Here is a 19,535-nt window from a genome sequence, read left to right as displayed (position 1 = left end):
TGAAGAGGAATATTCCACACCATATGATGTCATGCCTGCTGTATAAATGGGAGGAAAGGCTTGCTAAGGGTCACTGCTCAGGAGCTGATATGGCACCAGACAGCAAGTGGTGAGCAGCTGCACTGTGCATCCCTCATTTCAAAAATTAGAGTATATGAAACATTGTTGTGATCACTTCCTGTCCTGTTAACCTATCTTTATTTCAACCCACAAGTTTCAGGGTTTTTTTGATTCTATCCCCCAACCCCCTGTGTCAGGGCAGGCTGTGTGGGGCCAGGTTGCTGACTAGGGTTAAACCACAACAGCACAGCAGAGAAGGCCAAATCTACCATTAAGCCTACCCTGATGTCTCCTTGAAAGAACAGCAATCATACTGAGCTGAAAGCTGAATGTTTCCCAGATGAGGAAATAAACACTTTTTTTCTCTTGGTAGACAAAAATACTTCTTGTGGTATAATTGAGCATATTCATCAGCTTGTGCAAGATTGTTATAACTGAAAGTCTTACTTCTAGCTGTGCAAGGTCACCTTGGTCCCTAATGGAGAATTGCAGTGAAAGCCAAGAGACTGAAGGACTACTCTCAGATTCTTCCACTGCCATGATTTTGCAAATTGTCTCAGTTTCCTCTGTTTCTTTCATGTCTGTATGCACATTTTTCCTGTGCACTCTCTCACAGGTAGGAAACACTTGCTTTAATGCACTATCTCCAGACTCTGCTTGGACTCCTCTCTCAAGCACCAAATGAAAGCATAAAGGAGAAGATTCAGAAATGTCAACATCTGGTTGTATTTTATAGTGATGACTAATAGAAAAAATACAAAACAGTAAGATGCTTCAATTCCTTTTAGGGTGAGAATCTCAGCTGTGTTTCAAAGATAACCCTCCAGTAACTGGTGTGAAGTAACTCCCCTGCTTCCATGTGAATGCTTTGCAGCAGTTGACATTAGTAGTCTGATTTTATTGTTCTTTCTTAACCTGAAGTGGCACATTTTCTTAATTGTCATTAATTTAAGCCTGTAATAAGTTATATAATATTGCAGTCCTAGTGACCTTCCTGCCCAGCTCATGGCTCCATCTAGAGTGGTTTGGCTTTATTGATATCATATTAATATGAAGCTGATGTGGAGACCTGTAGGTGTGCCACACCTATTGATACTAGCCTAAACTGCTTAACTGATGTCCCACAGGCAAGGGTGAGAGCGTCCCTCTAAACGTTGAGAGCTTACCAGAACAGGTTCTGCATAAATCCCTTTTCATTCCTGCATGGTAAATCAATTCATGATACAAGGGATGTGCAGAAATTCAGAGCTTGAAGAAATTCTTGGATCTTTTTGTATAATCCAGCAGAAATGGAGCAGAGCTTTTGGGGCAAAAGCTAATGGAATACCCAAAACATATGCACATATTTTCAACCCAAGACAATAGAACTTGCAGCTATGCTTTATCCAGAGGGATGTAAATGAATTTGGGAAGAAAAATGCAGCTGTTCCATTATATGAGTGTCTCTGCAACTCTGACTGTTATACTGATAATGTTTGTATCTGCAGTCACCAAAATAAAGCACAACCTGTCAGCAAGGCTCACTCCATGTGAGCTGGTTTCATAGGCCTCCGTCAGTAATTCACAGCCTCTGCCACGCACACTGCTCTTCATTTACCAGGGACCTATCATGATCACTGCTCCCTTTGGCAGCAGGGCTACAACTTCCAGTGCTTGCCTGACACCACCTTTCTAGCTGTTTATCCTAAGGAAGGATGTGTCCCAGGATGTTCCAGCAGTGTAACTGCTGCTAAATTCTTCTGGGCAGCTTTACAGGGGCCAAGTGCTACTGTGCTGCTACTGTGCTGCTTTGTGAATGATTGGCTGTTTTTATGGAACCAGAGAGCAGTGTTCAAATGTTTCTATTTCAAAGTCCTGAGGCAGCAGGGAGCAGACTGTATCATAATCTCTCCATTCTATAATGGAAATGCAGGAAAATGAAGTTTGGTTTTTTACTTCCTCCCTGGACCCTTCCATTTATTTGCTGACACACCTTGTTCCAAAATGCCATTATGCAGTCTACTACCACAGGCTTGTGACCATTTTAGATCAATCATGTTTGATTATGGGGTTTTATTTCCACTCCCTCTGCATGCCTAGGAATAACAGGGAGCCGGAAGGCACCTTCTGATTATTAGTTGTAATCTTTTATGAGACATCTTTGGTTGAAGATACCCATTCTGCTGATTGGCATCCTTTCCATTTCATGATGAAACTGTGTTAACTGCAGACCTCTGGCACCTTCTGTTTTACTCTAGCAAGTGTGGGAAGCAGCGGAATGCTGGCATTCCTCTGCGGTTCTCAGCCCTCTGGATTGGTTTTATACTTGTGAACACACTTAAGCATGTAAATATCTATACACAGGTAGCTCAATACATAACATTAGCTTGTTATTTTCATACTCTTACTGTTTTAACCATAATCTCTTGTACACAGATGAAGGAAGCAAGGCAGAAGATGTAGGATCTGAACACTTAGGGTTGACATTTCAGTTCAGATTAGAATTTCTGTGTAAAATTGCTTTGTTAGGAGACTTAGGGAATCAAAGGCAGTTTTGAAGCGTGGTTCGACACGGGGAGCCATGTGTTAATATTCTGATCTCACAAAGCACAGAAATGTCACTTACCAAAATGGTGTTGATTGTATTTCACAGCTGCTTATGCTGATTCCCAGGAAGAGAGTTGTGGGAAATCATTCCAAAGGATTAAACCCACTGCTGCAGTACTTTTTTAAAGCATTTTAAACCATTGCAAATAAAAGGTCTGTCGGAAATAAAACCCCTTCCATTGTGAATGATTTGTGAGTCGAATATGGATGGCTTATTTAAGCTATGTTGTAATACAGATGCTTCTTAATGACAGTGATGAGCACCACAAAATTTCCTAAGAACTAATATAATGCACTTGAAATAATAATAATGCAATTAATCTTGTGGGTATGAGGCTGTCAGTCACGTTCTAGAGAAACTCCTTGCATTTGAAACCCTCTATCATCTACTAAGATCTCCATTCCATTTGTAGTGCAGTATTCAGTGGGTCATCAAACCTCTGTTTGGCTATTGATAATGAGAGGAATTTCTTTCTGCTTTCCAGAGAACTGTAGGACTCGAAGTCTGAGTAGCCCTCACAGCGCTGTGTCTACTAAGCATTTTCATTTCCGTGCTGACACAAAAATTCTGATGTGGAAAAAAAGAAGCTAAAGTGTTTTCTGACCCTGAAGTATGAAAACATATGGCTGTTATGGAAAGCACAGTGGTAATTTCAGGTTGCCCAGTATTTTATAGAGCAACAGCTGAGAAACACCACTCATTTTATGTCATTCTTTATACTCTGTGAATACTTCATATCAGGCTGTTTTGAAGGTATCTATGGGTTGAAGTCTGGTGTGCAGCACCCATGGCACAATTTGTAACTCAGTAGATTCAATTCTTCAATGAAGTTAGTCACAGATATAAAGAATTATTCATCCTGTACTCTTCACATCTTGGAGGAACTTGCTGATGTGTAACAGCATAATTGTTTTTTCCAGGTGCAACTATGCATGTAAGGTGGCCCAAAATAATTACTCATTTAAACTGCAGATTAGTTGATCTGCTGGCTTGGTTTTTTCCCCCTTTTCCCATTAACCAGAAATCTCTACTGACAGAAAAGAATGGAAACTCTGCAGTTATGAATTGAAACTGCTAACAGCCCCACTCATCTATCCAGGTAATGATCTTGCCTAGAGGTTATCAATAATTTATCTTTTAAGGGAAAGATAGTTTGTAGGTATGAACATATCTCAGGGATAATTAAGATATTATCATATCTTCTCTTGAAGGTATAGAGGAAGGATGAAAAAAAGATGTTTGTTCTGGCAGGGTTGGGAAGCAAGCATGCCATTTAAACAGCAGCAACATGAAATGGATTCTGAGGCGGGGGGAAAGAAGTGGGGAAAAAATGCTATTTACTTCTTGGCTGTGATCACTGGCAAGATGAAAGAGTGGGCAACACTGTAATGAATGTTTACCTGTTGGGTATACAGAAGCTCTGAAAAAATAAGATCAATGTTACAAAAATATTATTGATTTCAGAAAGTGTTCCTCTGGAAGCAGGAGAGTAGAGTCTGGAAAGTGAAGAGAGGTTCCTGTCTGTGCTCTGAGGAAAGGAGAGTAGATGGGAAAATTCAGAGAGCAGTCATGCCTGCCCCGGTGCATGAGGCTTTGCTGCTTTACTTGTAATATGTCTGTTTGGGGCTGGGTTTGCTTGTTGTGGTTTTGGCTTTATAAAGTGCAGAAAAGTGTTAGTTCCACCTAGAATTTATTAATATCTGAGTTAATCAGAATAGCTGTGCTGGGTTGGGCTGCCCAAGAGGTCTGTGTTGTTCAGTGTCTTAAGCGGCTGAGAGCTGAACCAGAACCGAGAGAACATGTATGATAGGATTGTCCCAGTCTCCAGCTTTTCAGCTAAGAATTACTGTGGTTAAAACTATTTCTTCTACTAATTGTTTATGATCATTTCAGTTTTACCTCTCTTTAAGTGATTTGCTTGCTACCATCTCTGTATTAAGATTCCTACAATGGTGCAGTGAAGATTCTTTTCTCATTCAGCTCTCCAGTGGCATTTTTCACTTCATGCCTCTTTCTTTTTCCTATCCTTGCTTCTTTTTTATTGATTACTTTTCTTCTAAATTAGGCTGACATTAGCATACTTACTCTAGCTGGATTTTATTTACATGTCTTTGATCTTCAGCCTTTCTTGAAAAGCTGGGAGGAACTGGTTTCCAGTTAGTGTTGGAAGGTGAATTTATTACTTAGCTCATTAGACTCAAGAGGAGTTTCTCTTTTATCTGTCCTTTTTTCACACAGCCCTCATCCCCCTTTTCCTTGCTTAATTTCATTTCGCTAGGCATTTGAAATTTCTGATGACATTAACTTGCATTAAAAGGATTTCTGTTGCTAATATTTTAGTGTATTCTACCTTGACAGGGACTGGGAAGCTCACTAAGGAATATGTCAGTTCTTTCTGCTCACTGCAAAGGCTTCTGGGCAGATTAATGAGTTTAACATAATTATGTGGTTGTAATACACAAGCAGACATAAACTGCTTAGGGGTCTCAAACATAATTGGCACAATTTAGATGTCTAGGCATCGGTCTCTTTGCATTTTCAGTACCTTGGAAAATCTGAGAGAGCTGCATGAAGTGGCAGCCTTGACACAGGACCTTTAGAAACTTGACCTTTTCTGGAGTAGCAGCTCTGAGCTTGTCAGGATACCCTGGGGCATCGAAAATGTTACTAGTCTCATATGCACAGCCAGATAAGTTCCACCCCAGATCTTCTATTTCATGCTCTGAACATGCTGTAACTCTTTGAGGTACAGGCTTGTCTGCAGCGTTTGCAGTGCTGCACACCAAACTCTAGGGTTGGGGAAATAGTCTTGTGTGTTGCCAGTATCTCCCAGCACACCTAACACCTAGGGCTGTGTGAAAAGGCCCTGTTTGCTTTTAAGTGTGATTTTTTTTGTAGCCTCCATGGTATGTGTATGTTGTCTCAACCACAGCCAAGGAAGAGAGATGATACTGCAAGCTCTGATAAAAAAAACCACCACCACACCATTAATAGCAACTGGACTGGTTCCAGTGATCTATTGTGCATACAGTTAGGCATGTGGAGCATCAGTGCCTTGCTGACTGATTAGGCATTTAAATAGTGACAGCTGTTTGTGAAAATAAGTGAGATTTTAGTACCTGCACTGCTTTAGGAATTGTCTTAATTATGTATTGTCAAACCTGCTCTAGGAAGAAAAGAATGGATAGAATCATAGAATGTCTTGGATTGGAAGAGACGTCTAAACTCACCTAGTCCAGCTCCCCCTGCAGTAAGCAGAAGCATCCTCAACTAGATCAGGCTGCCCAGAGCCCTGTGAGGCCTCAAACACCTCCCTGGGCTACCAGATCCAGTGCTCCACCACCCTCCTGGTAAAGAACTTGTTCCCAACATCAGACCTAAATCTGCTCTTCTGTAGTTTGAAACCTTTGTCCCTCATCCTATCCCCACGGGTCTTTGTAAAATCTCTCTCCATCCTCCTTGTAGCCCCTTCAGGTACTGGAAGGTGTTCTCCAGGCTGAACAACCCCAGCTCCCTCAGCCTGTCTTCATTTGAGCTGTTTCTTTAAGAAAATATGTATTTGAATTTTATGTTGTTTAAGAAGAAACTTCCTGATCATGGAGGGAGAGGGGCAAGTGTATTTTCTCATTTGCATTGCGTTTTTAGGTGTCTGCACATACAGTGAATGCATATACAGCATTTGAAAGACTAATACCAACTTTTTCCATTTCCATGTTAAGGGAGGTTCTTCAAACCTTCTTGAAGGTGTTCAGCATGAACAGAGGCTGCCCAGAGAGGTTGTGGAATCTCCCATGGAGGCTTTAAAAAACTTCCTCTGTGTGATCCTGTGCAACTTATCTGTCAACCTGTTTAGCAGGGAGATTGGATGAGATGTCACTTCTAAACCCTAACATTCTGTGGCTCTGTGGAAGCTCAAGGCTTTAGCCTCCTTAGTTTCCTACATTCCCTGAAGTAAAATAAAGCGTTAAGAAATAGAAATGAAAGTAAGACAGACAGGAATTATCAAGTCATCTTAACCATCCAATTGATTCAAGACAAGATCAGCTATTTCTGACAGGTGTTTTTCTTATACACTAGGAGAATTCAAACTTTTTCTCCAGTCATCTCAGGCAATCTGCTCCAGCACACTCTGTATTTATAAGTTTCCTTCCCAAATGTTTATTGAAATTCAAGCACTCTGCTCCTTGCATTAATAAATATGTAGTTCCTCTTACTGCAGCAATCTCCTTCCTTAAAGACTGGTATGACTCATGGTGACTCCTCCTCTCACTAGACTAAATAAATCCATATGTTGCACTTTGGAGACCACTGGTCTTCCTCTTGTCTGTCTCTCTGCTGGATGCTAAGTAGTCACTTCAAAATTCTCCACTGAAAAAAATTACTTTGCAGCTGAATTCTTTCCAGCTGATATTTCCTCCAGGCAAGCAGCCCCCTCCTTTTTGTTTTTATTCTTTTGTCATCAACCACTGGTCCTACAAAAGTGTCCCATTGAGTGCTGTGTATGTAAACGCTTAGAGGAAGTCTCTAAGAAGTTGGGTTTTTCATTGCACTTGCTGACAATGTTGGGAAAGGAAAAAATAAATGGGAGGCAATGCCTTCAAGTCGGATTGAGTCTGTCTGAATTGATGCTATCGCTGTTACCCGTGATCTCATTCTTCTGAACCTAAGGCTGGAGAGACAGAATTCTCTCAGTGACACAGTGTTTTAAAACTAGTGTGTGACTTTACTCCTCACACTTGGAAAGTAATTTTAGAGACTTCAGCAAAACAATCAGTTGTGCAAGTGTTGAAAATAACAAAGACAGTAAAACATTTTACTCAAGCACAGTGCTGTGGAAGTCTTGGCAAAAATGAGTTAAACAACAAAACCAGTGTTCTCTGGGACTGTTTTACTTCTGATGATAATGATAGAGTCAGCTTGTGCTGCTTGAGAGTCCTGGTTTCTTTTCTGGTGGTGGTGGTCTCAAGCCAATGCCACTCAGATTCGTCAGTCCCGTATATGATATGTATCCCTCCCCCACTGAAATAAAAACCCACCAAAGGAAATAAGCAAATAAAACTAAAACCAAATAACACAACAAGAAAAATAAAGACAAGCAAACAAAACCCAACCAAAGCCCATCTTGCATCACAAAACTTTCTGATGTACCCTAAGTATTTCCTACTTGTACTGCTGAATTTGTGTCTTTGGCAGCGTCTCTTCCAAATAATGGGCAAGAACTGCAAGGAGCCCTCAAGTCCAATTCCTGATAAAAGATCTCTTCATTTCATTCTTCCATGCATAGTGTGCATGCTAGACCATAGCTTTACCCACGAGCTTTCTTGCTGCCGAGTGAAATATCTGGTGTTTTAAAATGCAAGAGTGCTGCAGCTGTTCCTCCACTGGAAGCAGTAACATGTTTTCTTCCTTTCAAGTTTCTTACTGTTCCCATGAAAATTGTCAGGAACTCTAAGAGCTGTCCTGATTTGCTCAGAAATGTCTCAGTAATTGTTGAATTCATTGCTCAGTAATACAGCAGGTAGATGTTTGGATGCAGTCTTTTAAATCATGCCTTGGGGGGAAGAGGGGGAGGGGTGGAAGGTGGTGACAGCTGAAGTTGTGGGGTTTTTCCTGTAAAACAGTTTTCTAGGCACAGTGAATATTGACAGAAATCTTGTTTCTCTAGCTTTACCTGAAATGAGGACAACTGTGACCAGCAAGATCACAGCCTGATTAATGACAAATACCTTTGCTTGGCTTCTAGAAAATGAAACTGGAGGCTGCAAAATTTGCAGACAGTTCTTACTATAGAATGGTTTGTGTTGGAAGGGACCTTAATGATATCCAGCTCTGACCCCTAAACCATGGGTAGGGACACTTTCCACTAGATCAGGTTGCTCAGAGCCTTGTCCAACCTGGCCTTGAATATCTCCAGGGAAGGGGCATCCACATCCACCATGGGCAACCTGTGCCAGTGCCTCACCACCCTCACCATAAAGAATTTCTTCCTAATATCTAGTCTAAATCTACCCTCTTCCATCTTAAACCCATTCTCCCTCATCTGATCCCTGCTTCCTATCTCTGGAGTGTTTGAGGAGGCTACAGAGGGGGAGGGAAAGTTCAGCAGCTTTTCCACAATCGCAGCGTTGCTGGCTATAGCTTCTGCTTCAGGCGTTTTCCTGTTGTTCTGATGTGGACAGATGTGTGTCTTTGCATGTTCTCAGGCTGGTATGATTGATTTCTATTTTATTAAAGACAAAGGAAAAAACCCAACCAAACCTGTCCTGCTCCTACAGCAGAATTCATAGCCCTCTGGCAGTTAATTATGTGGCTCTGCAAACTGTATTCAGGGAGCTTTTTCATTTTTTTGCCTGTGTTTTCACAGGCTTCTCATGAGCCTACGATGTCTTTATTGGCCACATTGAGCATGTGTCAATGGAGTTGTTTTTCATGCTGCATGGGTTCGCTGATGCTGTGATCTGCTCTTGGCAATTATAAAAGAGAGCAGTAACATTAGTCCAACAGAAGAGGAAGAGCACAGGACGCGGGAGTGAGAGAGAACAACTACCGCACAGCCTCTCACATAAGAGTTGTTAATGATGGATTAGGATCTGCTATGAGCTACTGAGATAGGTCAGATAAAAATGATAACCGACTGTGTGGTAGGTGCCTGACAGAAACTCAGTTTAGGATTGCACAGTTGATGGTATCAAATACCATAAATTGCAGTGCAACTTTGGGGGTTATAATTCATGGTAGAGAATATGATCCTTATGTAGCAAACAAACTGTTTCATGAGGCTTTCAAATCAGATGTGTAAGGGAATTTGGTTGGTTGGGCTTGTTTTTTGTCCTAGTTGTTAGCTATTTTAAGTCAGAAAGCTGTAATCAGAAGCCTGGGGTTAAGAATGAACTATCTAGTGGTACATAACTCACCCCTGGTAAACCACAGAGGCAGCGTACCTAGTGTAAAATCAGCATCTCAAGAGCTCTTGCGCCCGCATTACCAAAAGAGGTGCTCTTTGGATGAGCAGAAAGGAAAACCCCAGGAGTCAAGCCAGCTGAAGTGGCCTTCTCTTCTTACTATTTTTAAGTGGAGACAAAGTTTGGAAGAGCGCCTACTGAAGAGGCACAAAACTAAACTGAATTGTTTCCAGGTAATGTGTCCCTGAGAATCTCACAATGTTGTAAGTAGCATGGTTGAATGAAATTGACAACTGCATGTGGCTGTCTCTAAGAGGTTAATGTTAGATCTCTGTCATTCCTAATTGGCACTAATAGTTTGGAAGCTTATTAATATGTTTTCAGATTTCTTATTAGTGCATGGCCCAATATATGATGTTCTAAATGGCTGAGTCAGGTCTCACTAATGCCTTCTGAAGCGCTCACAAGCATCCTTTAGCAGGTTTTGCTGAAAATCATGGAGTCCTTTTTGAAACATCTCAGATGACAGCTCTGAGGTTGAGGGATAATTCATTGTGAATATAAACATGGCTGTTTTAATTGTGCAGTGCAGGAGAGCGTTATGCAGTATTACATTGCAGATATCACCAATGAGGTCTTGTTTATTCTGCATTAGCTATCTTCTTTTCCACCATTGCTTAAAAGCAAATAGAAGAAAAAGTATTACTTGTAAACATAGCAACCACAGGGGAAGGTAGTTTGCCAGTCGCTGCAGCAATGTTTGCAGGACTGAAATTTCTCACCTCAGCTCAGCATCACCGTTTAGCATCCCACAATACACTGAGAAGTAAATAAACATGTATTTGGAAAAAGTAAATACAACAAAGTGATATCTCAATGCGACTCAGTGAGTGCCTGGGAAGTCTGAAGTCTTCTGCTGACTTCAGTGACAGCAGAATTTCAGTCATCTCTGAGCCAAATGCTGGGGTATTTATTACCAGCAGTGTTAGAGATTAACATAACAGACTGTGAGTAATGCCGTGTGTCTGTGTTCAGCATACTTAGTGGTGAACTTAGTTTCTCCTGTTACATTACTGCTCTGATTTGACAAACTTGCTCTCATCAATGCTGTTGTTGTAGATGGACAGCTATAATTCATGCACATAATGGCATCTTGTCCTAAGTTAACCTTCCAGCAGAAATCCTTTTAAACTTCAGAAGACAAAGCTGCAAAAGCATTTTCTAATGAGGAATGGATTTTGTTATAGTTGTGGTAGCAGTGCTTGAGCGATAAGCGTGTGGGTCATAACAATCATTCACAATTCCATTCTTTGCAGAAGCTTCCACTGTTTAAAATCAGATGCAGGGCAGGCTTTAATACAGGATTACTTTAAAGAACTCTTGTTCTGCTCATATTCAAAGTAATCATTTACAGAATGAACTGCTTTGTGCTCAGCTGACAATGCTAAGCGGACGGGGAAAAAAAGGACAAGAAACCACAGGAAATGCTTTTGTGTTCCACCTCTCCTTGCACTGTCTGTATTTAACAATAACAAGAAAGAACCCAGATTCTCTCTGTGATGTAATTTACCTGTTTGTTTTCATCAGATGAACCAAAATTCTGTGAGAATATTCCACAGCACACCTGACTGACTAAAACAAACATGCAGCTTTTCTTTCTGCCATTAGTGTGTGCTACTAGTGGGAGCAAAAAAGGCAATGAAGGAGGGAACTTTGTGTGTACATCTAAACCAGGCAGATCTCAAATATTTCCATAATCAGCCTGGAAAAATCTATAGATACTGGAATACAAAGAAGTTTGCTGTTGCAGTACAAACAAGACACTTCATGATGCCTTGTGAATTTTTGTGATATGCATGAAAAAAAATCTGCATAACCTGTAGCAGCTTGGTACTGAGTTTGAGTGTAGGTGACTGAGTCTTAGGAGGAGGGAAAAGGAGGTTGGATTCATATGTTGCATGATTTGAGTTTGGGATGAAGAGCCAGGAATTATGTTGAAGTGATGATAAATTTCAGGCTTAGGTAGCAAAGATGAAAAGAAGGACAAATTACAAAAGGATCTTAGAAGACTGAGAGATAAAATGGCTGATGGAATTTCATAGGAGTGATTGTAAAGCAGGGCAACTGGTGGTGAAGGCTGTGCACACTTTCAATAAGGTTTGCTCTAGGTACCTAGGGCCGAGTCAAGACAGGTCCCAGATAAGATTTCCACAGTAGTGCTTAACAAGCCAACTCCTAAATGCCAAAACTTATACCAGAAGTTAAGGAAAAGGCCCCCAAAATCCAGAAATGAAGAGAATATAGGGACAGGCAGGAGTTAACCTTTTTAATGGTGCAACCTTGAGGCAAGAGGAAATTGGGGGTGTGTGTGTTCATCTCTTGAAGTAAATAACGGGCTGATGTATGGGGGCCACATATCCCAGCAGGATATGTCTGGTAAAATCAGCCAAGAACATCTTCGGGTGCAACAGCCAGAGCAGACAGAACCCTGCCTGATCTACAACTACCACAGCATTCCATCAGAATTAGCTGCTGGAGAAGGTCGGAGCAGCTGTGTCCTTTGGATAAGCTTAGGATGCCAGGTGGTAACACCATGAAGATAAAGTGGAGATAAAGGTACTGATATCCCTGGTACCCAGTGATATCCCCTGTGGGTACGGTTCACTGCTGCACTAGGGGAAGTTCAGGCTGAACATTTGGAAGCATTTCTTTACTGACCAGGTGTCCAAACAGTGGAACAGGCTTCCTAGAGAAGTGGTCAATGTCCCAGGCCTGTCAGTTTTTAAGAGGCATTTGAACAATGTCCATAATTGTGTCAGCCCTGAAGTGGTCAGGCAGTTGGACTGGATAACCCTCGTTAGGTCTCTTCCAACTGAAGGATGATATTGTGTTCTGTCCTTGGCACTGTCATGCTGCTGGGGCTAGAGGAAGGCTCTGTTTCAAAGTTTGCTCTCAGAGGCAGTGCAGATCACAGTTGAGGAATTGCAGTAGCTCTTATACAGAGGAGTGGATGATGAGCTGCCAATGGGAAGTAGTGAATGAATCCCTTGCTTTGCTTTGCCTGCACAAACAGCTCTTGCTTTAGCTATGAAAGTGCCTTTATCTTAACCCACAAGTTTTCACACTTCTACCCTTCCACTTCCCTCTCCCATCCCACTGGGGTGGATTGAATAAATAGCTGTGTGAAAATTAGCTGCTGGTGGGGGTTAAACTGCAAGAGTTTTTTTGTAGCAGATCATGGATCTTACCATGATTTATGATACCTGTGAAGGGGGAATTAAGTTTATTACTGCTTAAGTAATTTTTGTGTTAAACAAACACATTTATCTTTCCTTACACTTTGAAGGTGAAGAAAGATGTGACTTCATCATGACTTAGCAAAGGCATGCAGTCAGATCAGCCCATTTTAGAGACTTTGACTTAAGATTTGTTTGGAGATCAACATATAGTGGTAGGTGATTGAATTGATTGCTTCAGCAACCTTGGTGATGAATCAAATTGTCTTCTCACAGTGAAGTTCAGTCTGCCTTACTCAGGTCAGGATGGCTGCTTTCTGCTGCTTGTCATGCTTTACGGACTTGGAGTAGCACCAGGGGCAGCAAACAGCACCAGTGATTGCTGTATTTGCACTGACTACAAGTGTTTCACCTACAATAGCATTCCTTTCTAATAGATGGAAGTTCCGCCTGCAAGCAGCCTGCTGGGTGCCCTCTTCCTGTGTGTGTGGTTTTGGGTTGGGTTGTGGGGGTGTTTTGCTCTTGGTTTGGTTTGGTATTGGTTTTTCTGTTTGGGGGGGGGTTTGGTGGTGGATTTTTGGTGGGGTTTTGTGTGTGTGTGTTTTTGTTTGGTGTTTTGTTTGCCACCTTATTGACAACCAAATGAGATTGCTTCTCGTTGTGCTTCCTAATGTGTTTGGAGCTCTTCTCACCTTATCTCAGCAGGCATTTAGCAATTACATTTTCAAAACCTGATGTTTATAGGACTGAGAAGTTGTTCACTGACTAAATAAAGTCTTTCTGGAACTTCTCTACTGGCGAATATAGGCATTTCTTTCACAGATGCTATCAAGATAGCAGCAATTCTGACATAAAGGTGACATATGCTGTGCACATGTTGCATTTTATGTCCCCTTTTCTGGTCTTTAGCTTCCTGAGCACCTTGGAGAGTGTATTTAGCCTCTGCTTAAGAGGAGTGCCTGCCACAAATTTTGCAGGGTGGAATTTTAACAGGGGGGAGGTAATTAAGCATTTTTCTTTTCATGTAAATTACAGCTGGTTGCATGCAACATGCTGTGCCACCAGTTGTATACAAAAAATGTGTTATTTTGAGGCTACTTCATATGAATTATGTTTGAAAGCAGCCTGACACAGTAGGTCTTTTCTTCTAGCTCTTGCAGTTTGTGGAACACTGGTGTCCCTTATTACAGAATTCAATGGAGTGAAAAATGTGTTAGATTTCTTAATGTGATTTTACTCTAATTAGATAGGGAAAGGAAACTACTATCTCTAATTGTTTTACTGCATAAATCTTTCCTGGCCATCAATCCTTGCAGGGAAAAATAATCTTCCTTCTTCTCCCTGCATCTTCCCCTGCTGTCATTGTCTTCATCTTGCCTTCTGGTTTTGTTTTTTGAAGTGCCAAGGAAGGGAGTTTCAAAAGCAAAGAATGAGAGACAATGGAATTGTTTCTTTTGTTTCACATGTACAAAGCACTTGTCTACTGGAGGCAGAAACTGCAACTCCTTTAACGAGTCTTAATCTACTACATTGAGGTGATAAGCCGTAGATAGCTCTGACGTACCTCTATGCTAAGTGCACACAGGTCAATGATACAAGAGACCTGAGTGAGCACTAGTAACAATGATGTGAAACATTTGGTGATAATAAACTCTGTGCACCAGAGCATTTTCTGAATACTTCTGTTCCTGTGCCACTTCATCCTGTACAAGCTGCTGGTGAATTTAAAGACCTAATTCTAGCAAGCAGTAGTAAAGGTAAGACCTTGTAGCTGTGCCCTCTCCTTTTAGGGTGCAAGAGTTCCACTGAAGTGACCAGAAGGTGTCAGGCTGGAAGGCACCTTTTCCTCTCATGAAGCACTCCTGTGTTTGACTGTGCTCTGGCTTCTATGTGAGGAGTAGCCTTTTAGATTACTAGGTTTAATAAAATCCACAGCAGAGAAATATTCCCAGAAAGGAAGGAAAACATGATATAATTTTACATAAGCTTAGGAAGTTTAATAAGCAGCTGATGGGACTGCTGTGGATTGAATTGGAAACAATCTTTCAGCATTCTGTCACTGTGGTAGATAAGCACCACATAAAATGCAGCTTTAATATTTGAAACCTAGAAACATTGCAGCTCAAAGTGGGTTTATTAAGGGAGCCAGAGTACTGCTCTGCTAGCTCACTTGAAAGGAGTCTATAGACACATTTTGTAATTATTTTCTTTGTGTTCCAAGGAAAATTAGCCAGCAAAACACTCAGGCACTCAGAGTTACTTAGTGAATGTTCTTGTCTTTTGTTTGTGCCTTTCTGCACATCCTGATCTGGTGTGAACTAAGACAGAGGAAAAGCTGGTGGTTAGTTTAGAGTTTCTCATACCTGTCTTCTTCAGGACAGTTTCTAGTGTGTGAAATGTGTGATACCAAACCATTCTGTGATGCCAGGTAGTGTCTAGAGAAGCTGAAGGGGAAGCTGACATTCAGGATAGATAAAGGATCACACATGTACTAAAGCAGAAAGCAGTCACTGATGTGTATTTAATTCCAATATAGAATAAAAATCTACATTAAAAAAAACCCAAACAAATGCATGAAATGCAATTTGTGGACATCTCAAATGCTGAGTAGTGTTTGGGAATGAAGTCAGGCCTGCCTTTCACATAGGGCTTCCACAGAGCTTGTTCAGTTTCAGGTAATTTCAGCAGAGAAGAAAAGCTATCTGTGTCCCATGGGGAAGAACGAGGTTGCTGCAGCAGTGGTGCAGGACTTGTAAATATTGCCTGAGTGGTGAATGCACTCACTACAGGAATGTGAGGGATTGGAAGTGAGTTATGTGTTGCATGCACTGAGAGTTCTGTGTTGTACTATCTGATCATTCAGGTAGTTTCACCAGTCTGTTTGATTTCTCCTTACTGTAGTCAGATCACACCAATCACCAGTACAGCTGTGAAGGCATGGCAATGGGTTTCCAGGTAGAAGCAGTGAGGTTTCACTACCATAGCATGTATGTAATTCTTGGAGGTAAATTGATGCCCTTGAATCGTATCTTTGATTTTCCCAAATCCTCAATAGCCGCTGCAATTAAAATCTTATCATTGCACTCAGAGGAAAGTGTTGGGTTGTTGGAAAGGTAAGGGGGCTGATAAAACTGCAGTGCTTCATCCTTTTGAGCGCTAAACACAGCCTTTGGTTGAGGCTGTGAGAAGCAGGGAGCAAGCGATGCGCCACCTTGTGGCCTCTGGAGCCGCTGCAGTTTGAGAGCGGTCAAGCGTTTACCAGGCCCTTTCTTTTGGACTGGTGATTTGCACACAGGGTCTGGTGGAGAGCCGGAAACTGGACTCTTTTTGGAGAGGAAGAACGTTGTAGACCACTGGATATGTATTGAAGGGCAGTACAGGAGCTGTTATCTTGCATTTTTTCCTCCAAATCTTCTATTCTTCCACCAGGTAATGTCACCCTTGAAGCAGTTTGCAGTAATTGTTCTTCACTCATCTAAACCTGATGCTCTTTGCAGTGATGGGATCACCTTTTGTTTGTGTATTCTACTTGTACTTCATAATTAAAACAATTTACATGCTGGCTGCTATGTCTTTTAGATGGAAGCTGTAAGCAGTTTGTAAACAGAAGGTCACAGCTTAACTGGGTGGAGTTTTACATGGCTGGGTTGAATACAGACAATCAAACATGTTATTTTTCTGTTGAAGACAATATATCAATGATCAGATTTTACCTGGATCGTGGAGAGAGGTGATGTAGCAAGACAAAAACCAAACCCAAACCCAATTATCTTGCAGCCCTAGGTCATGTTCTCTTTGTGACTGATTTTTGTGGCACATATTGACAGTTCACCCAGGTCAAAAGGTGTAACAATCTTTCATGAATAAGTAAAAGGTCTTTAATAAAACCACGGAGTTATAGCCACTAAGGATATACTGCAGTGTCAGGAAGGATACCTCTGAGCCCCAGCAGCAGAGAATGTGGGAAATAATGGAGCATTTGTGTGGGCAGGGGTTAACTGACAGATCAATTCATGTACTAAAGACCATGCCAGACCATTTTCTGCCGAATGACCTGCTGTTTCCAGGAGCAGGAATGAGAGGAGAGGGCTCCCTGTGCTGTGCTACCATCTGCAGTAGGAGCAGTACTGCAGAGAGCACAGAAGTAAGAGTTTAAAAAGCAGAAGAGGATGTGGAAGGAAGAAGAAACCTTTTTTCAACAGGGTTTTTGTTCACTATGGCTGTCCCAGAGACTCTGGTGACAAGGGGAAGCAAAATAACTTCATTAAAAACAGACACTCAGAGTTCAAGTATAAACTATCCCTCTATTAACTCTTGAAATGTCTGCAAATGGCAATGATTTATCTTCATATCAAGACTTATTTGAGTCTTAGTCTCCATCTACAGAACACCTTCCTGGCAGGTTTTTTTCTGTGTGTTAAAATGCCAGACAAACCAAACCTGCTTTTCCAGGTTGAACTGTGGGATAAAACCTTACAAAAAAGGGGGTGAATTTTCATCACTCTATCATTTCATTAACAGGAAGTCATTAATCTTCCTATTGACTGAAGCTTCAACTTCTCCTGTCTGAGTGTTTGGGAAGGCTTAACCACCACTCTTGAGGAAACCCTATGGGAACATAGACTTCCACCACCTCTAAGTATTTACCTACTCCTGAATTCCTTTTCATAAGAGGCTGTCTGACACGTTTCAGATGGAACAAGCATGTCAGGACACAGAGAATTTGTGATTCCTTGACTCTGAAGCACATTTAGAGTCTCATGGCTTAAAATATATATAAAATGTTAAGCGAGAACTGAAGATTTAAATATATTTATGGTTCTGAGAATGATCCTCTTATGTCAGATCAGAAGTGTGAAGGAACAGGATAAAGAAATGCTTTCTCTTTTCACTTCTCATAACTGCCTCGTACTCAAAGAGAAAGCACATTGCACAATTCCAGCCATTGAGAGTATTGTGCAGGCCCTGGCCAGGTCTGAGTGCAGCTGCATCTATCTTGGTTTCAGCCAGAGTGTGGCATTGAGATGATCTGACTCTGATTTGACACCTTTGTGTGACTCATTTTTTTCAGCTACATCATTTTCCTGCACGTTTCTACTCAGACATCACTTCATTATTGCTGAACAAAAAGGTTGTGAGCTTTTAGGTATTAATCTTGGAAAACAAGCAGAGTAATTTGGCCTCTACAAGAAAACATGATTTTTCTTTAATCTCTGTGTTGAAAGGAGACACACAGATTATTTGTGACACATCCTTCAGCGTGGAAAAATGTTCTGTCCCAGTGGTCATAAGGTAACCTTTGGTGAAAGGGTGTTTGAAAGGGTGTCACACAGCTACTGGACAACACAGGGGCAAATTTTCTTACAGAAAAACCCAGAAGTACAAAATGCAAAAAATTGTGTGGCATTTGACATCCAGTTCAGGAGTTTGTAGTCCAGATCAGCCTCAGAAGATGGAAAGGAAGTAGCATAGATATGTAAAGCATAAGGGGTGGGGGTGTGTGAGTGTGAGCAATCCACTCCCAAATAACGAACAAAATCAAAACCCAGCAAGCTGCATGAAGAGTATTTTCATAGAAATATATTTCCATGTGTGTGTCCAACTTCTTAACTATCCTTAACCAACCACAATTGTTCTCTGTATAGATAAATGACCTTACAGCAGCCCCATAGTAGCTGAAGACCGCTTACAGGAAAGCTGAGGAGAGGTTATTTCTAAGGGCACGTTGTGACAGGACAAGTGACAATGGTTTCAACCTAGAGCAGAGTAGATTTAGATTAGGCATTAGGAAGAAGTTCTTTACTCTGATGGTGGTGAGACACTGGAATGGGTTGCTCAGAAGCTGTGGATGCCTCATCCCTGGAAGTGTTTGGGCTGGCTGGACAAGGCTTTGAACAACCTCATCTAGTAGGAGGTGACCCTGCCATGGCAGGGGAGTCAGATCTTTAAGGTTCCTTCTAACTCCATTCCTCCTATGAAATACATAAGGGTTTCAATCTCATTGATCATTTGTTTCAGATTTCATAGCATATAAACCCTGTTGTTTAGATACTACAGCCCTCCTTGGCAGGACTCGAGTTTACAGTCCTGCTCAAAGCCGGGTCAGTATTGATTTCACAGACAGCTGTTGTGGGTTTTGTCCAACCCAGTCTTGGAGATCTCCAAAGGTGAAGGCCTCAGAGCAGCTCTGGACAGCCTGTCCCAATGCTTACATTCTCACAGTGGTTTTCAGGATTTCATTAATGTGCTCTTCTTCCTAATATTTTTCCTTTACACATCTGAGTCTCCAGGTTCAGGCAGCAGTAGCTGAGCCACACAAAGCATAAAATGATGAGATGTCTTTTTAGGCATTTGTTTGTTTGTTTGTTTCACAAAGCAGTGATAGTTCTGCCCCGTAACATGCCTCATTTGATTGAGTTTGTGTAGCAATTTTGAGGCCACTTGCTGTCATTGTTATCTTTTCTACTTTATTTGACATTATCTTTTTTTTCTCTGTTGCTAATAACACAGAACTGATTTCCTCCTTCCCTGCTCTAATCCGCAGTGCTTTGCGTAATGTATGTTAGGTCTCTCTGTGCTGGGGTTTTTCTTTTCCTTTAATTGTTATTGGAGATCTTGTATAACTGCAAGCTCTCTTTAGCCCTCCTGCACACTTTCCTTACCTTGAACCACATGCCTGGTTGACAGTTAACTTCCAAACACCCCCCTTCTTGGTTTGATTCTTGCATTCTGTGAGGTTTTAAGGTTTCT

At 41.4% G+C, this 19,535-nt stretch overlaps 1 protein-coding gene across 23 annotated transcripts in view; it reads left to right on the top strand.

Annotated features, from left to right (window-relative positions):
• Positions 1 to 19,535, top strand: part of DLG2 (discs large MAGUK scaffold protein 2) — a 1,097,405-nt gene that overhangs the window by 593,410 nt on the left and 484,460 nt on the right. Inside the window, exon 1 of one of the 23 annotated variants that reach the window (XM_068146348.1) lies at positions 9,258 to 9,782. The exons of the other annotated variants lie outside the window; for them this stretch is intronic. Within the exon in view, the coding sequence (XP_068002449.1) occupies positions 9,534 to 9,782 (249 nt within the window). The 5' untranslated portion in view covers positions 9,258 to 9,533. Of the gene's footprint in view, positions 1 to 9,257; positions 9,783 to 19,535 lie in introns of those variants that run through there. 23 annotated transcript variants of the gene reach the window in all.

The sequence above is a fragment of the Melanerpes formicivorus genome, unplaced genomic scaffold (genome assembly GCF_026170545.1).
Source record: "Melanerpes formicivorus ecotype bairdi unplaced genomic scaffold, bMelFor1.0.p_v2 SCAF_1, whole genome shotgun sequence".
NCBI classification, from domain to species: Eukaryota; Metazoa; Chordata; class Aves; order Piciformes; family Picidae; genus Melanerpes; species Melanerpes formicivorus.
The sequence above is the reverse complement of the archived record's forward strand: the minus strand, read 5'-3'. Positions and strand labels throughout refer to the sequence as shown.